Source organism: Coptis chinensis, chromosome 3 (assembly GCF_015680905.1).
Source record: "Coptis chinensis isolate HL-2020 chromosome 3, ASM1568090v1, whole genome shotgun sequence".
NCBI lineage: Eukaryota > Viridiplantae > Streptophyta > Magnoliopsida > Ranunculales > Ranunculaceae > Coptis > Coptis chinensis.
Window position 1 is genome coordinate 107,535,108 of NC_141458.1, and position 19,954 is coordinate 107,555,061.

Genomic DNA, 19,954 nt, shown 5'->3' on the forward strand with positions numbered 1-19,954 from the left:
ACTTGTGAGGATTGACAAAATTGAACCATAAGTGAGTGAAATCCATAACTCATAATATATAGATAGATTATACAGCAAGCGTGTATTATTTTTTATTTTTTTTTTTTTCACATAGATATATTGGAGAGGAACCATCCCTTGTAACAGGCTTTCGATTGGTAAGTCCAGACCAGTTGATCTTAGATTACCAGGTGGAAACCCCTACGAATCTACCGACCCAGGTGGTTACATGCCTGTGCTCCAAAAGAGAGATAGGAAGAGTTTATATAGTGGAGAGGAACCATCACTTGTAACAGGTTGTCGATTGGTAAGTCCAGACCAGTTGGCCTTAGATTACCAGGCTTAAACCCCTACGAATCTACCAACCTGGGTGATTACATGCCTGTGCTCCATAAATTAAAAAATATATAATATGTTGAGTTGCAGAGATTTCACAAACTTATAGAAAATATGTCATTCAGCTCATGTGAAAAACTATAAGACCTAAATAGTGGCATAAGCGTGTTGTGTGTGTATTGCAAAAATCCAAAAAAAATGGCGAAACATTATAATAGATATTCATTGTTAGATTGATATCACAATAAATCAAATGAACTGAATTTTAATCAATGAACCTTCACACAACAAGAAACAAGAATAAAACAATAAACATTGGATGCCAGTAAGAGAATTATAGTTCATGAATAAATTCAACATGTGCATCTCTTTTTGTTTGAAAATCTAATCAAATGCATTCTCTCTCACACTCTATAGTCTCAATAAGAAAACAGATGCGTGCAAAGAAGTGGGAGAAAAACAACGTGAAAAACAAGCTAAACAGAAAACAAAATGCAAAGGAAACAAAACCTACAAAACACTAGGACATAGCCTGTGTGTAGAACAGGAAGCACAAGGCTATAAAGAATGCAACTCTCATCCTTGAGATGGACTACCACCAGACTTTCGCAAGTCTAATAGCAACTTCAACTCATCCTTCCGCACCCATATGGATCTACTACTGTGAGAGGAACTATATGCATGAGTCACATGAATAGATGAAGATGAAGAATTGTTGTTATTCTCACTGCCATTTCCCTTAGTATGTTTCTTATGCTTAGAAGTCCTGGACTGATTTCTAAAACCCATATGTGTTGGTTTGAAGGTGGGCTGGTGAGTAGGCTTCCAAAATCCCCTTCCAATGGAATAAGGATCAGGGAAAGTATAATGATTGTCCCAACAATATGATGTCAAATGCCCTCTCCTACCACAATTATAGCATTTTACAACTCTAAAAGGCTTCTTCTTTTGAACGTTACCCATAGTTTCAGTACAACTATTCTTAAAAATGGCTAAATTGGGAAGAATTTTAGGTGTAGTTGCCTTTACAAACTTAGTGACACGAGAGGTATTCTTTGATGTTCTAGTATTTTCAGAAAATCCGAGACCTCTCTTGTCACTTGAAGCTTTTCCCACTCCAAGCATTTTATCAAGATTTTCGGAGCCAACAGAAAATGAATTGAGCTTTTCTTGAGTTGAAACTAAATCTGCCTTTGTATGCTCAAGATCAACCATTGTAGACTTGAATTTCATCTCAAGGGAATTAAACTCACTCTCCAAACTCTCAAGCTTTGTCACATAAACAGTTTTTTCTTTGTCGAGTATTTCAACCTTGGCAGACATGCTCTTGTAAGCTTTACCAAGTTTGACATACTTTTTAGCCGTAGAAGCATACATATCCTCCCAATCAACATTCTCAATATCAAGGCTAGTACTACCATGAACACTAACATCAGCAGAAAAATCAGACAAGGCATGTGAATGAATGCTAGAAGTGAATGCAACAACATTAGCAGCAAGATCATCATCCTCACAAGTGGCATTCAAAAAATCAGTCGAACAATCACTACCACTATAATCCCAAGTGACTTTTAAACTTGATTTTTTCTTTTCATAATTACTAGAAGTCTTTGTAGGACAATTATGGGCATAGTGACCATATTCTTTACATTTAAAACATTGCACCTTACTCATGTCCACCTGAGTTTTGTTGAATATGGTCTTCTTTCCTAAGACAAGATCAGACTTCATCGCATGTTTCCTTTTTATGAGTCTTCGAAACTCTTTACTCACCCGCTCAATCTCTTGGTCGATATCATCATCACTATCAGAGTCATGTGAGACACCATGATGTGAGAAAATCCTAGACTTAGAAGCTAAGGAGGTACCCTTGAATGCTAGAGTCTTCTCATTCTTAGGTTTCTCCATCTCCAACTCAAACTCAAAAGTTTTTAATTTACCAGCTAAAGTATCCACCGACATGGTTTTGAGATCATGTGCTTCTTGAATAGCATCTTTACGTGACCTAAATCTCTTAGGAAGTGATCTCAAAATCTTTCGGACAATCTGCACATCTGGATAATTAAGACCAAGAGCTTGTTGTTAATAATATCTTGGAGTCTAACAAAAAAATCATCAAAACTTTCACTCTCCTCCATTCTCAATGTCTCAAATTGGGTGGTCAATAACTCAAGTTTGCTTTCCTTAACTGTTTTGTCTCCCTCATGAGTCATACATAGTTTGTCCCAAGCTTCTTTTGAAGTGGTACAAGAAGATATACGCCGAAACTCATTAGGTGACATAGCCGTAAATATAGCATTAAGACCTTTAGAATTAAAACTAGATAGAGTTTTTTGAGTTTCATTCCATTTATTCCTAGCTATGGGAGTGGTGACAGCAGTAGCACCCTCTCCAATGGTCACACTAGGCCAAGTCCAGCCATTCTCAATGGCAACCCAAACATCGTCACCTAAGGCTTGTACATAGGCAATCATTCTAACTTTCCAATAAGGAAAGTTAGACCCATCGAAAAATGGAGATCTGTTAGTTGATCCAAGTTTATTAAATTCCATCGGGAAAAGAAAATATATCTTTTGGGGAAAAAATCAAACTCTTAGGGTTGTTAAACCCAAACAAAGAGCACCCGCTCTGATACCAATTGAAATTCCCAGATTTGATTTGACAAGAGTAATCTCGTTGAATTCAATGTCCACAATTAGATTTAATCATGCACCAGCAAACAATTAAACAATTATCTATGACAATCAAACTGAAAAATAAAACGAGACAAGACACAAAGAATTTTTTAACATGGTAAACCCAATCACTGGGAAACATCCACGCCACTGCCTTTCACAAGCAGTGGAAAAAATCCACTCAATAAAATCAAGTATTACAATGTCTTGTGCTCACATCGAAGTATTAAGACTCAAAGAAAGAACTACTCACAACGGGGATCAAATCCCATGATTACCCGAATACCGCATTTTTCCTTCTATCTTTGACTCTTTCGAATATCACACTTCTCCACTTGTAGTCCTTGACGTTAAAACCTTCGTCTTGCAATCTTAGCAAGCATAACTCTTCCTTTAGCAGGAACAACTTTAATCAATTTGGATTTTGGTTTGGGAATTTTATTCCTCTCAAAATAGCATCACAAGTAATCACAACTCTAGATACATATGTGAGAAGAGTAATGGAGAGCAAATAAATCAGCCAAACAATCCTCTCTATAGCTTGCGGTTCATCAACCAAACACAAAGGTACGGTTTTTCTTTTCTATTAACTCTCCGGTACTTCCTTTTGAGAATAGAAACCCTTATAAAGCCTCGGTCCAAGTCTCCCCCTCAACTTGGAAACCCTTTATTAGATAAAGCATATCTTATATTAGATAGATAAAGCATATCTACCTTCAGTTGTAGCAAAGGATTTTGTCCATTATATTCGGTGGGTTTGTTACGAAATATGTCCAACATATATGGGCGTTTCAAAGTCCACTTCAGATTCAAATATGCAAACGTTAGTTGGAAGAGGTCGAGTTGTTAGACTTGAATGAAAGAAGATTACAGAATTTACAACTTTGGTACCTGGGATACTACAACACTGGCAATAAGTCCTGTTTTCACATTTCTTCCAGCAGTATTGAACCATTCAGATGTGTGCCGAGATCCCACATATCGTTTCTCAAGCCATACCTACTCAATGATAAAAGGACTAAATGTGAACAAATAATAAGTGAATGTATAAATTTGAAGTGTGTTTTCACTTTTCCGCATTGAATCTTTAGTTGGACCCAATACCACATAATTAAGACAGGCAGTCAGTTTGGATTATAGCATCCAGTGGGTCACATTGATGAAACTAAAAGGTGATTCCATTGGGCACTCATCAAATTGGATTGGGCAACCCCTCAAAAAAAAAGAAATTTTACAAATTTGCCATATTACAAATTTGCCATAAAGCCCAAGCCCAGCAACCAATTCAACCGGTATCGCCAAAACGAACCCTCCGGTCGTTTACGTTTTACACTCAAGCGACACGACCATGTCGTCGAGTGTACACTCAAACGACTTGACCAAAGTCGTTTTGTTTACACTCAAACGACATGGTCGCGGTCGTTTGAGTAAAACGTAAACATTACATGACCATGTCGTTTGAGTGAAAACAGAAACGACTTCGCCAAGTCGTTTGAGTGTACACTCAGACGACATGACCATGTCGTTTGAGTGTTACTTTGAGTTTGAGTTACACTCAAACTAGATGGCCAAGTCGTTTGAGTGTATACTCAAACGATATGGACAAGTCGTTTGAGTGTTACTCACACTAACACTGAAACTACGTGTCCATGTCGTTTGAGTTTACACTCAAACTACTGGCGCTATGTCGATTTGAGTGTGCACTCAAACACGCCGCCATGTCGTTTGAGTGTGCACTCAAACTACATGACGAAGTCGTTTGAGTGTATACTCAAACGACATGGTCGCGTATAGTTTTGATGTTACTCACACTAACACTCAAACTACTGGCGGCCATCAAACTGTACACTGCGGCCGCCATGTCGTTTGAGTATACACTCAAGCGACATGGCCATGTAGAAGTTTACACTCAAATGACATGGCCGCGTAGTTTGAGTGTTAGTGTGACTAACACTCAAACGACGGGTTCATGTAGTTTGAGTATACACTCAAACGACATGGTCGAGTAGTTTGAGTGTAGGCTCAAACGACATGGCCGCGTAGTTTGAGTGTACACTCAAACTACATGGCCACGTAGTTTGAGTGTACACTCAAACGACATGGCCGCGAACGATATGGCCGCGTAGTTTGTGTGTTAGTGTGAGTAACACTCAAACGACTTGTCCATGTAGTTTTTGAGTATACACTCAAACGACTTGGACATGTAATTTGAGTATACACTCAAACGACTTGGTCACGTGTTTGAGTGTACACTCAAACGACGATGGACACGACTCAAACGATTCCAAATGCACTCAAACGATTTCAATTGAATTAGAAAAATTGAAATCCGATTTAAAAAATTGGGTTAGAAACAACACAATTACATCAATAAAACTACATGCACTCTACACTCTTTATCTGTTATGACATAGTATATTTATAACCAAGTTAAAACATGTAATCAAACATGCTACATGTAATCAAACATGTTATAAAATCTAAAATAATAATTTGTTTTATATCTAAACTTGTTATTATTATTATTTTTTCAATTGTGAATCATAAACTAGTTTGGGGTTTAGAGTTCAGAGTTCAAGGTTTAGAAATTTCGTACCAACATATTTCACTTAATTATTTGAAATAATAATTTGTTTTATATCTAAACTTATTATTTTTTATTTTATTTTTAAAATTGTGAATCATAAACTAGGTTGAGATTTAGGGTTTAGGGTTTAGAGTTGTTTACAAATTTCGTGCTAACAAATTTTACTTAATTATTCAAAATAATAATTTGTTTTATTTATAAACTTATTATTTTTTATTTTCTTTTTCAAATTTTGAATCATAAACTAGTTTGGGGGTTTGGGGTTTGGGTTTAGGGTTTAGGGTTTAGGGTTTACAAATTTCGTACCGACATAAAAAAAAATTTAATTTCAAACATATTTGACTAAATTATCCAAATCTAAAATAATAATTTGTTTTATATCTAAACTTGTTATTTTCCATTTTTTTTATTCAATTGTAAATAATAGACTAGTTTGGGGGGTTTACAAATATATTTCATTCAATTATTCGAAATATATCAAAATTTCAAATATATATAGAATACTCATTCACTCAGTTTAGAGTTTAGGGTTTACATAGAATACTCAAGTTTCTCTACATACTCAAGTTTCTCTACACACTCAAGTTTCTCTAAATGGAACATGAAGATGAAGAAGAAGTATTTGAGGTAATGTTTGAGGTACAACAACAAAAATTAGAAGAACAACAAATTAGAGAAGGAGAAAATAGAAGATATGTTGAAAGTGAAGAAGTGGAACAAAATGTTGAAGGTCAAGGTGAAGAATTTGAAGATCGCGACAAGTCGAAAGCAAATGAAATTCGAGAAATCTTCGACGACAAAATGCAAACCTAAATAATGAGGTAACACTTGATTAAAATGAATACAAAACACTTGATTGATTGAATGAATGAATGAATGGATGCAAAATGAATGAATGCAAAATCCGAGCCCCAAACGACATGGTCGGGTCGGTTTGGGAACACTATCAAACGACATGGGCCTGTAGTTTGAGAACACTACGGAACGACATGGCGGTGTAGTTTGAGAACACTACAGAACGACATGGCTGGGTCGTTTCATTACACTATAGCACTACATGGCCAGGTCGTTTCATTACATTATAGAACGACATGGCCGGGTCGTTTGGACTCTTGATGAAACTACATGGCTGGGTCGTTTGAAACTAAATGCAAATTGTTTGAGACTCTTGTTTTATTCTTCTATATGTAGAATTATTTGCCGCTATCCGGGAACCGATCTTCTGCAAACTCGAATGATGTGGATTGTCAACCGATTTTAAGTGATACAACAGAAATTTTTACTACGGAAGAGGTATGATTGAGTAGGCATTGATTTCATTTTTTTTTTTTAATTTTCTAAATATAATTTTATTAGTGTATTAATAATAGTTGTTGTTTTTTATGTGTTTAGGTCTTTCATACACGTAGCGAGGCAATCGATTGGGCAACCGCTAGAGGAAGACAAGTTAATGTTGTTGTGGTCATTGAAAAAGTCTGAGTGTGCCAAAGGAAACCGAGTAGCAAGATTGAATTTGGCTTGCGAGTGCTTTCGGGTGTGTATCGGTCACACAAGAAGGAAGGCTAAGAGAAGGCTAATAAGAGAAGGTCGGGGAACCAAGAAATCGGGATGTCCATTTAAGTTAAAAGGTATTTTCCAATGCGGCACTGTCGATAGTTGGAAAATTGTCGTTCTTAATGGTGTTCACAACCATCCATTGGCGAAGACCCTTGAAGGACATGCATTTGCTACTCGACTAACCATTCCAGAGTTCGAGTATTTGTCAGAGATGAGTAAGTGTGGAATAAAACCTAAACAAATATTGGATTCCATCAAGAATAGGTATCATGATAACATCTCTAGTATATCCCAAGTCTACACTGCAAGGCAGAAGGTGAGGAAATTGGATATGAACCGGTCTAACACAATTACAGAGATTGCGTGAGTTGTTAGCAAAAGAACATTATTTTGAGGAGTTGAGACAGGATGAGAATACCGAGGAGATAACGGGATTGTTATGGGCCCATCCAGAAGGTGTTAAGTTGGCTCGGACTTTTCCAACAGTTTTCATGTTAGACTTTACCTACAAAACTAACAGGTATCGGTGGCCTTTCGTACAGTTTGTTGGGGTGACTTCAACGTGGAAATCTTTCACCGTGTGTCAGGTGCTGCTTCAGTCTGAAACAACAGTCGACTATGAGTGGGCCCTGCATCATTTTAGTGGCTTGCTTGGTGACATAAGCCCATCTGTGATCGTGTCTGACAGGGACTTAGCCCTGATGAGTGCCGCTGACAGAGTTTTTCCTAACGCACACAAGCATCTATGTAGATGGCATATCGCTACGTGCGTCCTTTCAAAATGTTACGATATTTTTCCAACTACAGAACTTGTAGAGAAGGCCCAGTTCTCGTGGAACACTGTAGTCAAATCGAAGACAGAGGTTATTTTCCAGCGTAGATGGGATGATTTGGAAAAATATTACAGGGTTGAGTACTCCAATTTTGTTTGTTATTTGCGAGAGACTTGGTTTCCTCACAGGGATCGATTCGTATGTTGTTGGACTGACCAACACATTCACTTTGGGAGTACAACGACCAATAGAGTTGAAGGGTCTCATCTTTCGGTGAAGCGTGTACTAGGAAATGCAAACTGTCATGATTTTTTGAGTATGTTTAGCTTAATCCACCCGATTCTAGAGATCCAGATGTCCGAGATTAGAGCTACCTTCGAGAGAAGTATGATTGTAACTCAGCACCACCACCGGATTCCTTTGTTTCGCGTGAACTCGGAGGCCTTGTCTCCACGCAAGTGTTTAGACTTGTTATTTGAAGAAATAGATACCCGCGTAAAAGCGTGTTAAAGATGGAGAGATAAGGTGTTGGTGCTATTTTGCGCACGAGCCATGGACGCCATGTGCTCATGAATTAATTGAGTTTGAAGAGCAAGAGCGGTCCATCCCTTTGATCGCTATCGACCCTTTTGGAAAACATTGTCTGCTTCTCCCAATGTGTCAGTGGGTGTTGGTCCCGATGTTGCACCTTCGATGGACTTGTTCATGAATAGGTTTGCAATGGTTTCTGAAGAAAAGCAGAGGGTTATGATTAGGAAGCTTATGGAGATTGCCGTACCAGAAAGTACATGGCTAGTACCGCCTTGTGAGGAAGCAAAAACCAAAGGTCGGCCGAAAGGTAGCTGCAGCAGAAAGCTTCAAACTGGAGATGATAACTCTTCAAAGCGAGATCCATCTCATTTTGAACATTTCTCAACGCGTGACCATGAAGAGTGGGTCTCGTCCACAACCAAACATTACGCCCACCCAAAACACCCACACTACACCAAGAAAGAAATCTTCTCCAAAACTACCAACCCAAAACATCCACACCACACCAACAAATAAGCCTTCTCCAAAACACCAAAACAACCACACCAAGAAATAAACCTTCTCCCAAAACACCAAAACAACCACACCATGAAATAAGCCTTCTCCAAAACGGTCACACCACGAAATGTGAGAGATGGCTTAGACTTTGGAAAGACGAGGGGTCCTAAGGATTACGGGTTGGATATTCCTGAAGAAATGCATAAATACATTGTTAGAGTCCATGACCCTGTTGGCGATGACAACTGCGGTTATAGAGCTTTCTGCATTGCATTAGGAAGAAGTCAAGAAGAATGGCCACAGATGAGAAGGGAGTTGTACGAAGAGCTTACTGACAACCTCCCCCTTTATTGTACTTTGTACAATCAAAGTGAGGTTTTTATTCGATGAAGGAAATCCTACATGAAGAAGGTTACTCGCACCCTTAAATAAGTGGATGAGCATGCCTTTTTTTGGATACTTATTTGCTTCAAGATTTAATGTTGTCCTTATGCATTTAGGAGCTCATCGGTGCTTCCTTCTCATGCGCTGAGAACCCAAGCAAATCTGAGAGAGTGACCCAAGTGTTGGGTAGCACATGTTGGTGGAAATCATTTTGTCAATGTTGAACTTGTTGAAGATTGTCCGGTTCCTCGATGTCGCCAATGGCTTAGAGCTCGATATGATATTGCTGAAAGTTGGAATTTGGCCTTGACGAAAGAAGGCAATTGCAATTTATGGCATTGAACATTCCCAATTTAATATGGGAAAATGAGCTCGTTGAAGACCAACGATTACATGTTATCGACTAAGTTGTTTGTATGTTGTCGATATGATATTTTGATGTAATTTGTATTTTGATGTAATTTGGAACAAGTATAATTTGATTTGATTTTTATGTTATCAATGTTAGGGCTTTTATTTGATTTGATTTGGAAATCGAAAGTAATCGACTAAGTTGATTCGGATGACAATCGAAAGTGATTTTGAAATCGGCGATCGACTAAGTGATATATTGATGTAATTTGATATTTTTATGTAATTTGGAACAAATGTAATTTTATTTTATTTTTTGTTATTTGGAAATAATGTTAGGGCTTTTATTTGATTTGATTTGGAAATCGAAAGTGATCGATTAAGTTGATTCGGACGGCAATCGAAAGTGATTTGGAAATAAAGCGATCGACTAAGTTGATTCGGACGTCAATCGAAAGTGATTTTGAAATCGAATGATCGACTAAGTTGATTCGGATGGCAATCGAAAGTGATCGACTAGTTGATTCGGACCGCAATCGAGTGATTTGAAATAACGTTCGTATGTTGTCAATAATGACCGAAACTACACGGTGAAGTCGTTTGGCTTTAATACAAAACGACCCAGCCAGATCGTTTGGTCTAAAGGGCAAACGATGTGGCCATGTCGTTTGGCCTTTAGACCAAACGATGTGGTCATGTCGTTTGGCCTTTAGACCAAACGATGTGGTCATGTCGTTTGGCCTTTAGAACAAACGATCTGCATGGGTCGTTTGAGATTAAAAGCGACCGATCTGCCGTGGTCGTTTGGCTTTAATACAAAACGATCTGGCGAGGTCGTTTGGCCTTTTATGCCAAGCGATGCGGTGGTCGTTTGGAAGAAAAAATTTTCAAAATTCGTTTTGTTTTTACAACACTTTCATATTCATCAAATTCCACTTTTCCATTTAAACATCAAATATCAAACACTCTCATTCATCAAATTCCACTTTTCCATTCAAACATCAGATATCAAACACTCTCATTCATCAAATTCATCCATACATAAAATTCCATTCATACATTAAACCCTAAACTGAAACAAATTACATTCAAACATTAAACCTTAAACCCTAAACATTAAATTCCATTCAAACATTCATGCAAACATCATATTCATCAATTCATTCGAAGTTAACAAAATTACAAACCCTAAACAAAAAACAAATTACATCCATCAAACTAAATTACAAAGTTATAAACCCTAAAACTGAAACAAATCAACTATAAGCCCACCAATGTACTTGCACCTAGTCAAGTTATGCGCTTTGTTGAAGGAGGACCTTGCTTCCTCGGCATATCATTCCAGCCAATTGCAGACCTCTCTAGCAAGCGATTGGTTTCATCGATGACGTCGTTACGTCGAAAAAAGAAAAATCAAGATAAGTTACCAATCGAATGCAAAAATCCGCGGTTAGAGAAAACTCAATTAAAAATCACAATACTTACAATCGGTGAACGGTTAGGCGGTGTCTCGGGGAGGGATGAATCGGAAGAAGCTCGGGGTTCACCAAAACTACATGAGAATTCCTCGCGATACCAAGTCATGTAGTTTTGATGACACTCCCATGGATAAGGCGAAATAGGTCCTCGGTTGCAGAGTTGGATCACGTGATTCGCCGACGACTCGATAAAGTGGCCCAATATTGGTCCACTCACTTCATACCAGCGTCCGCCCACGGTTCTTGTTCTCCAATTTGGCATTGGAGGATCTTTAGGTACAAGTTGCACGCATTGACCCAACCGACGCACCACCCTTGCGGCAGTAAAGCTCGACAATGTTGAAAAACATAGCAATCCCTCAAAAATGCAATGTCATCGATCGGGTTTGTATCTCGATATTTTTGTAGGGATGCCAAACAAACCTGAAACAAAATCAAATGTGTCATTAACAACTCTAATGATCAATTACTAAAAATAAATATAAACAAACTTAAATACCAAATTGTCATTGAATTTAATACTTACATTGAACTCATTCAAATCATCAATTATCGCCGATAAAAACTGCAATGCACGTTATTGTGTCGTAATAGTGTGGGAGCGACGGGATGTGTCTATGAGCACGGTGAGGCGAGATATAGTTGAAATTTGGGACTGTCATGAATACCGGAAAATACTCATAGATCCATGCCTAGATATACACAAATAGTTAACATATTGATAGAGTAATAAAATTAACATTAAAAAAAATAAACTCTAAAATATTCAAATTTTACCTGTAGAAGAGTCATATAGCTCGTAACCCCTTTCACCTTCGCACATGTGGCGGCCAGAGACCTCTATATAAAAATGCCAAAATTGCTGCACCCCATGCATACTCTTCTATCTCACTGAATTTCAACAACGGCCTCAGATAACATATAGGCACTCCAGTCCCAGACTTGTCAGTAAAAACGGCACATCCAAAGAAAAAACGAATAAAAGCTCTAATAAATCCGTTGAACATCCCGGAAACTTCGAGGCCTTCTACCACATTCAAAGCGTCACATATAGGGCTATCATGAATCTTGTTAGCAAAATGCTTCCGGATGAATTCTAGCCTTACTTTTGAAGTGAACTTGCTAGCTTCCATCTCCGCCCTAATCAAATCAATAGGGAGCCCGGACCAAGATGTAAGAGATTTATCGATTGTTGTAAGTTCACTCACCTTTGTCCCCTTGCACCGCTTCTTCCTCTAAGCTGTGACTCCACAGATTTGGACAACATCGTCCAAAGTCACGATCATCTCCCCAACCGGCATATGAAAGGTGTTGGTCTCGGATGCCATCTCTCCACAAACGCAGAGATCAATGGTGGATCCATATGCTCGTGATAACCTTCCACGAGATCAAACAACCCAGTCCTTCTCTCATTTTGCCGCGGCAAATCTCGGAGACCTTTCACATTCATTTTGAAATTCCATTGGGATAACTTCGCTAAGTGTGAAACACACTTCAACGCTCAGCGATCCTCTGAAACAACCGAGCACGCATTAGATATATATGAGCGAAACAAAAGATTTTGTAAAAGAAAATCAAAGTACACAAGAAAAACAAAATATTACCCTTCTATCCCAAACATCGCGAGGCGACACATGCACCGCATAGTCATACAACAACTCGACTCATCACGGGCCTCCCCCATACACACCTCTTTGAAACTCCAAATCATCATTGGATTTTCTTACTTAAATCCAATACCGGAGGTGCTTCTTCCATTTGGTGGTGCGTCTTCTACCACATATTCTTCAACATCATCATCCCGCTCATCCTCCTCCTCCTCTCTCCTCCTCACTCTCACTCTCCTCTTCTACTATACTCTTCCCTTTGTCTAAACCTACATCTAAACCTACATTAGTATCACTATCTACACTATCTACACTATCTTCACTAAAAACTAATCAACCTCGGGAACCTCGGGAACCTCTTTTTCCAAATGGTCCCTCATCTTGTTACGATCTTGGATTAAGCCGTCATTCTATGTCTATGTCTTTTCTTCCAACTGCATCACCGCTAGAGGAACCGCCACCAAACAATTTCTTAACACCCTTTAATGTAGTTTTCGCTACATTCTTCACATTCTTTGATCGAGGACCCATCGCTACAAAGAAAAATAAAATAAGTATTAGTAAACCATATTTAAATAAACAATGTACAAAAAAAACCACTAGAAAAAAGAGATCATCCCAGTCGTAAAACAAATGTACTTATAAGCTTGCTATGATAACTCCAAGTATATATGAAGAAATAGAATGAGGCGTTACACTATCCAAATTCTATCGAATTTTGGGCAGAGTTTCCTTTGTTTAGTCAACATTTCGTATACTTAAACCTGTCATAACCTGGAAATCAATAATGACATCCTTCCAACAACCATATGTACATAACACCCTATAAAATATTCAACCCACAATACAATTTCTATCCCTCGTCAAGCATAGGGGAAACCACCCAAAAAAACCACCTTGATTGTACATTCAGTAAATTTGATAACCAAAGAAAAAGCTTCTCACCTATAATGCTTTACCGCTTCAGTTTTGTTCCCCTGTATCCAGACCTTAAGCAAGTACTTCGTAAAGCTGCATGTAATCAAGGTCATTACTCATTAAGTCAAGACTCAAGAACATAAGCAATATAAAAGGTGAGTAATGGAGAATGTACAGAGACACTAATCATAAAATGGTAAAAGTATCTTCTCTTATAACATCAAGCCCTAAAGGAAAATACTAGGTATGAAAGATGAGCACTATAAAAGTTTAGCAACAAGATGTAAAGCAACTCATTTTTTAATTTTCAAGCGGGCTCTAAATCACATGTTTGGGGTATCACCATGCTACCCCCTCTAAGGGGTAGCATCGCTAGTATTTCTCTAAGCGTATTATTACTAAAATGGAGACAATGTTGCACTAGTTCCATTCAAAATTCAAGAATCTAACATAAGGTTACACTGAAACAAATCCAATCTTCATACATTAGAGGAGGAATGAACAACTGTACCCCATTACAACAGAAACAAGATTCTACCAACAACCGTACCCCATTACAAATTCCAAACCATCAAATATTACCCATTTCCTAAAACAAGTAGTTAAACCAAGCCAACAAGAAATAGAACCAAGCCAATATGATTCTTACCTTCAAATTGGATATGAAACTTGATTCAAATTGGATATGAAACTTGATTCAGGAAAGAAAAACTCGATGGCTCAATTTGATTGTGCGATTCTCAATTACAATTGTACCGATTCTAATTGGATTGGGAGAATTGGAATGGTTTTGGATCAGGCGATTCTAATTGGATTGGGTGATTCTAATTCGTTTTTTGGTTAGGGTTGAAGGGTTTTGGGCCGAGTCTTGAGAGATGACCGACTAGAGAAGGTTTTTCGGTTTAGCGATGGAAGTGGGGGTGTCTTGGGCTTTTTTGGGCCGCAATTTGGGCTTGGAGGCTACCCAATCCAATTTTGGTGGGTTAATCTGGACCCATTCTTTATGTGACAAGTTAATATTCGAAGACTAGCTAAACACATTCTAGTACTCTGTCGGGCGGCACATATAAATCAAACACAAGAAAGATGTCCTACCACCCCAAAGGCGGAGTGTAAGAATCAAATATTCACAACTTACAACTAAAAAAGTAGAAAGAGAGCAATGGCGCCCTAAACATAATACCCAACTAACCCTCATAACAAAAAAACACGAGATAACTTCAAGAAATGAATATCTCTAGCTCTCCACCATTAATCATCAAGTAATCAATATAACAAGGTTTTATTCCAAGGTAAACAATAATGAAACAACAATGACTCAAGCCATTAATCCACATTCGAATGCAGATGGAACTAGCATGACATGCACCTACACCAATGGCCAAATCGTTCAACTAAAAAGAACGTAACTTATTCAGTCCACCTTTTTGCCGACTTGCCGTGTCAAACAATATTTGGAAATTCGAGGAAACCCAAATACATATCAACAAAGCATGGAAGCCTAGAATACACACAATCATAAAAAAGACACAACAGATCCTATAAGTGAACATGTCATGCTATAATTCTACCATTTAGTTAACTTTTATCATCTAGAACTTTTAATATTTCAATTAAGCGCGTACTCAAATGTTATAGATTCATGATTATTAAATAAGGAGTGTCAAGGGAAATCATGGACGGGGTTATGCATAATCGTTTCAGCCATTGACATTGTTATTGCTAGCTAGGTAAAGTTCAACTGTCCATTCCCTATTTTCAATCATCTACTATAATTCTACCATATTGACTTGAGTAGCACTGATATATGGAAACTCAACTTACCCACACTGTTGCCTCTTCTTGGACAGAGTCATAGAGTCATATTAATAATCCATATAGGGAAATGGACTCTTCCAAACTCAAAAGAAATTAAACAAGTACTCCCAAACACCAGCTTTACATCCAAATTCAGGTTTTCCAGTTGAAGAATCCCTATTTAATTACCTCATATATATTATTTTCAGAATATACATAGTTGCGCCCCACATGGGCTGCTCTCAGTTTTCCCACGATTTCTAAAGATAACATCTAAGGTTGATGCATTTGTGAATTTAATTACTTTTTTTGTTCATACTGATCATTATGTATGAACTATATTCCCTATATAAATACCAAGCTCATTCTGTCTAAATTCATCAAGAAAACTAAACTAATTGTGCAATCTGAGAAAAATTTTAAAGCTAGAATAATGGGATTGTGTACACGGGGAATTAGAATTACTTTTGTGCCTATTGGGCTTAGTCATGGTGCACGTATCTCTAGCTCGGGACTCACCACAAGACTTCCTAAAGCGTTCATAACGCAGCTCGTGCACAAGTTGGCGTTGGACCCATGACTTGGGACAACAATGTTGCGACCGCCCTTTGCGGACTATGCAAACCGGATGACCGGTACATGCAATTTAGTGCACTCGGCGGTTCTTATGGAGAATCTGGCTGGTAGTCTGGTGACTTCTCTGCTATAGGTGCAGTAAACATGTGGGTTAGCGAAAGACAATTCTATAACTACAACACTAACACATGCGACGGTGGAGAGTGCTTGCACTACACACAGGTTGTATGGCGCAATTCAATCAGACTCGGGTGTGCTAAAGCTAGATGCAACAACGGGGGCACTTTTATCATTTGCACAGACATGCCAAACACCAGCTTCACAAATTCAGGTTTTCCAAAGGAAGAAAGAAACCAATAATTAAAAGGGGTACACGGAACCTCAAGACATTAGCGACTAAAAAACAAAATCGTCTTTTTGTAAGTAATGCGTACTAATATGAGTATGTCAACATAATCACGCTAAAACCTGACTTACCTGAAATCTTCCTATATGATAATGTTCTAGAAGAGAAACAAAAAATCATATTCACAGTCTAGTTATCTTCGACCGAAGACATCTCCTAGGTGGGACGATTCGTGGAGTCCACATTTATTGTATGTCACATCAGCCATTACTTGACCATCTTCGTGAGGAACACTAAAGAAGAAAATGGCATTCTAGGACGAAATGGGTATGGAAGAAATTTTGGATTGAGAAAAAATAACTAAGACATGCTTGAGGCAGGTCCTTGGTTTACAATGTTAGTGTGTGAGCCTTCGATTGTAAAGGGATGCATCGACTCTAACTCTAATATTTTTGTATTTTGAGCTCACTAAATAATTAGATCTGAGAACAAACTTCTTGGCTAGGATACCAAAACTTATGGGATTCATATTCCGTGAACGCACTCTAATAATATTTTACAATGTCTAAGAACCACCTTACTTATTGGCATGGACAACTAATAATGAGAGTCTAACTGCAAAAAGTATTATTTAGTCTCTATGTTTGCTAATATTCAAGGAACAAAAGGATGTACACTGGTCTAAGAAACAATGTAGGCTAAGAAACTCAACTTTTACAATAATAGATGATGGATAGGGAAGCTTAAAAATTACTTTGGGGACTATAAAGCAATAGCAAAAGTATTTTTAGGCTAATATTTTTTGGTAGGCTAAGAAATCACTTTTATAATAGTTAGATGATGGATAGGGTGCTTAAAGCAAATGATGTTTTATGTGTTCATGAAAACATGTATGTGTTCATGAAAACATGTATCTCCTTGATACCCTTTGAATTATTAAAAGAAAATCTTCCGCGTTATAGATAACAAAAGAAAATCTTCAACACTAAAAAGAATGAATTTTCCGCGTTATAGATTTGCTCTAATCAAGATAACAAATGGTTGCACGGGGACAAAAGTATCTCAAGTTTCGTTCTTCAGTAAAATGATCCTTTCATAATTAGTTCCGTAATGTTTCATCTGAATTGTAAGCGGAACTTTGTAGTTTCCAGGAAATGATTTTACCGAGTACAAATGCAAAAGGGAGAGAAGAGGGCAAGCAAATGAAGAACATTTACTCATTATGCAAACTGGAATGCTTCACACAAGGATGTTTGGATTTACAGAGGAAGTGAACAGTATTAAGGGGCATAATCTGAATGTGTAAATGCACAATCTACGAGGTAGCACATATACCTTGAGTTGAGCTTACACGTTCAAATAAATTTACATTCAGATACAGTATAATTGAGATATATATTCACACTAACATACCCTAATAGTAGGGTTCATATTATTGATATATATTCACACTAACATAACCTAATAGGGTTCATATTATTGCAAGATGTACCGTTCTCAGGTGCCCATAGCAATCCTCACTGCTGCTGAAATATTCCAAACAAACCCAGCAAATATGATTTCCACACTTGCACTCAATGTGATTGCACCCATCCACCTTCTCTATCATATATCCACACACAGGGCAACACTTCACATCCTCCTTCCCTTTACACCACTCTTTCAGTGATGAGTCTGGATCCTCTTTGAACTCTTTATACTTTTCACAAGGTATATAAGGATGGTATTCTAAGAGACTCAAACGAATTGAGAAACTCAAATCTAGTTTTCAGTGACAAACACATACAAACTGTGATCAATGGTGGATCAATGGTGGATCAAACTCGAATTGTTGGAGATTTTGATCAATGGTGGAGAGATTGTGTTGGAGATTTTGATCAATGGTGGATCAAACCCAGTCGAAGGCTTTGCAAACTCGAGTTGTTGGAGATTTGTTGTTTTGGCCAAAACAACAACCGTTCTTAATTCGAATTGTTGGAGATTTGTTGGAGAAACTCGAATCGGGCACTCGAATTGTTGGAGATTTGAAATTCGAATTTGGGGTTAGGGTTTCGAAGGGTTTGGGCGAAAGAGACGACCGGTAATGGTAGGTTTTCCCGGTTTCAATTTGGTGGGGGGGGTGTATTGGGCTTTATTGTTTGGGCTTTGTTGTTTGGGCTTGGGCGGAGGCTGCCCGATCTAATATGAGTGGCGCCCAATACAGCACCCAACTAAAATGAAAGAGACCGCTTGAGTTCTTTAAAGTCAAACCAATAGCTTTGCACCTAATACAAACAGTCAGACTATCCAATGGAAGAAAATCAAAGCAGAATTATGTGTCCCTTATTTGTGGAAAACTGAAACGTTTTTTCAAATGTTCATCACCAACCATGAAAGACTAAAAAGAGCTAGTGCAGAACTTGCAGTGTATTGTTGTTCTAAATACTCAGAAAGTATCAGTTAATGTGGTGACATACATGATAAATCTTTTAAACTTCCGTAACTAATTATCTTTAGCACAGAAAGGTCATATATTCTTGATTCACCTCAATTATTAACGAGTATTGACCACGATTTTTGAACGAAAGAGGAGGGATATTAAAGGAAACAAGAAGTATGAACTTACCAAGAAAGAGGTGAAGACAGCAAAGAAAGCTCCAAAGCCTAAAATAACAGAATATCCAACTCCTTGATTGAGAATGGCTTTGCCTTGAAAGAAACTGCTCTGTCTAATACACTGACCACCATCACTTCCAGAAGTATGGTAATAACTCCCTGCGAAATCGAAAGGTGGACAAGAAGAAGATGCCATGTAGTGGAGTGCAAAATCAATAGAGCAGCCTTGAATATAAGTAAATGGGGAAGTGGACAATATTATTAAGCAACTCAGTAAGGTGTAAGTGACGATATGTACAAGGGAAGTCAAACTAAGAGAAGTACAACATGTTTGTTAGTTTGGAGGAAGTGGAGCCAAGTGAACATCAGAAAACTATAATAGCTCCAAGAATCTCGTTCTCTAGATGAATTCCAAGTTGTTATTTGCTTACGTTTGTTTAATTGAGACAACAGATTTTAATCAAGTCAACAGTCAAGATTTAGACAATGATTAGTTATAATTAGTTTACAATTCTGTTTTACTTTAGTTAATCAGTTACAGTGACGTGTATTGTAACCGCCACATTATAAATACTCTAGCAATGTAACAGTTCATTCAATCAATCAATAACAGATTCAGTTTTTCATTCTGTAAAATTATCTTGTTTGACATAAGTTTCCTCTCTACAGCTGGGAAAACAATAAAATGGCCGCTAAGAGAATATGATAGAACTATACATAAAGGTGTTAGATTATGCGTCATTCCCTCGTCAATTCCAGATTTCAAATCGAAGTAATGAATGATTGCTGCTGCGCTTAGCAACAACTTTTCGCTCACTACTGGTCTTGAATGTCACACTTGGTAGAATTAAATCTTGAAAAAATGCCTAGTGTTAAAACTTATGTACATATTACTTCTTTTTTTATTAAAAAAAATGTCATAGTCAATAAGAACAGAATATCGAT

The 19,954-nt window shown here is 37.7% G+C and overlaps 1 protein-coding gene across 2 annotated transcripts; it reads right to left on the reverse strand.

Annotated features, from left to right (window-relative positions):
- Positions 1 to 3,099: 3,099 nt before the first annotated feature.
- LOC147512718 (urea-proton symporter DUR3-like) lies at positions 3,100 to 19,646 on the reverse strand. 2 transcript variants are annotated; one of them, XM_086595730.1, is made up of 3 exons: positions 19,020 to 19,646; positions 3,903 to 4,010; positions 3,100 to 3,812 (listed from the first exon to the last, which is right to left on the reverse strand). In XM_086595730.1, exons 1-3 carry the CDS (start codon positions 19,203 to 19,205, stop codon positions 3,663 to 3,665), a joined length of 444 nt encoding a protein of 147 aa, XP_086451856.1. In that variant the 5' UTR covers positions 19,206 to 19,646; the 3' UTR covers positions 3,100 to 3,662. The 2 variants fall into 2 exon arrangements, with proteins under 2 accessions (XP_086451856.1, XP_086451858.1); XM_086595732.1 differs by having other exon boundaries at positions 3,120 to 3,402.
- Between the last annotated feature and the right edge of the window lie 308 nt (positions 19,647 to 19,954).

Excerpts from the sequence above, each read along its gene's own strand:
- LOC147512718 (XM_086595730.1), bottom strand. The coding sequence starts at position 19,205 with ATGGCATCTTCTTCTTGTCCACCTTTCGATTTCGCAGGGAGTTATTAC. Across the intron at positions 4,011-19,019 it reads CTGTCTTCACCTCTTTCTTG|GTATGGCTTGAGAAACGATA; the intron begins GTAAGTTCATAC and ends ATCATTGAGTAG. Across the intron at positions 3,813-3,902 it reads CCAGTGTTGTAGTATCCCAG|TGGACTTTGAAACGCCCATA; the intron begins GTACCAAAGTTG and ends TTGAATCTGAAG.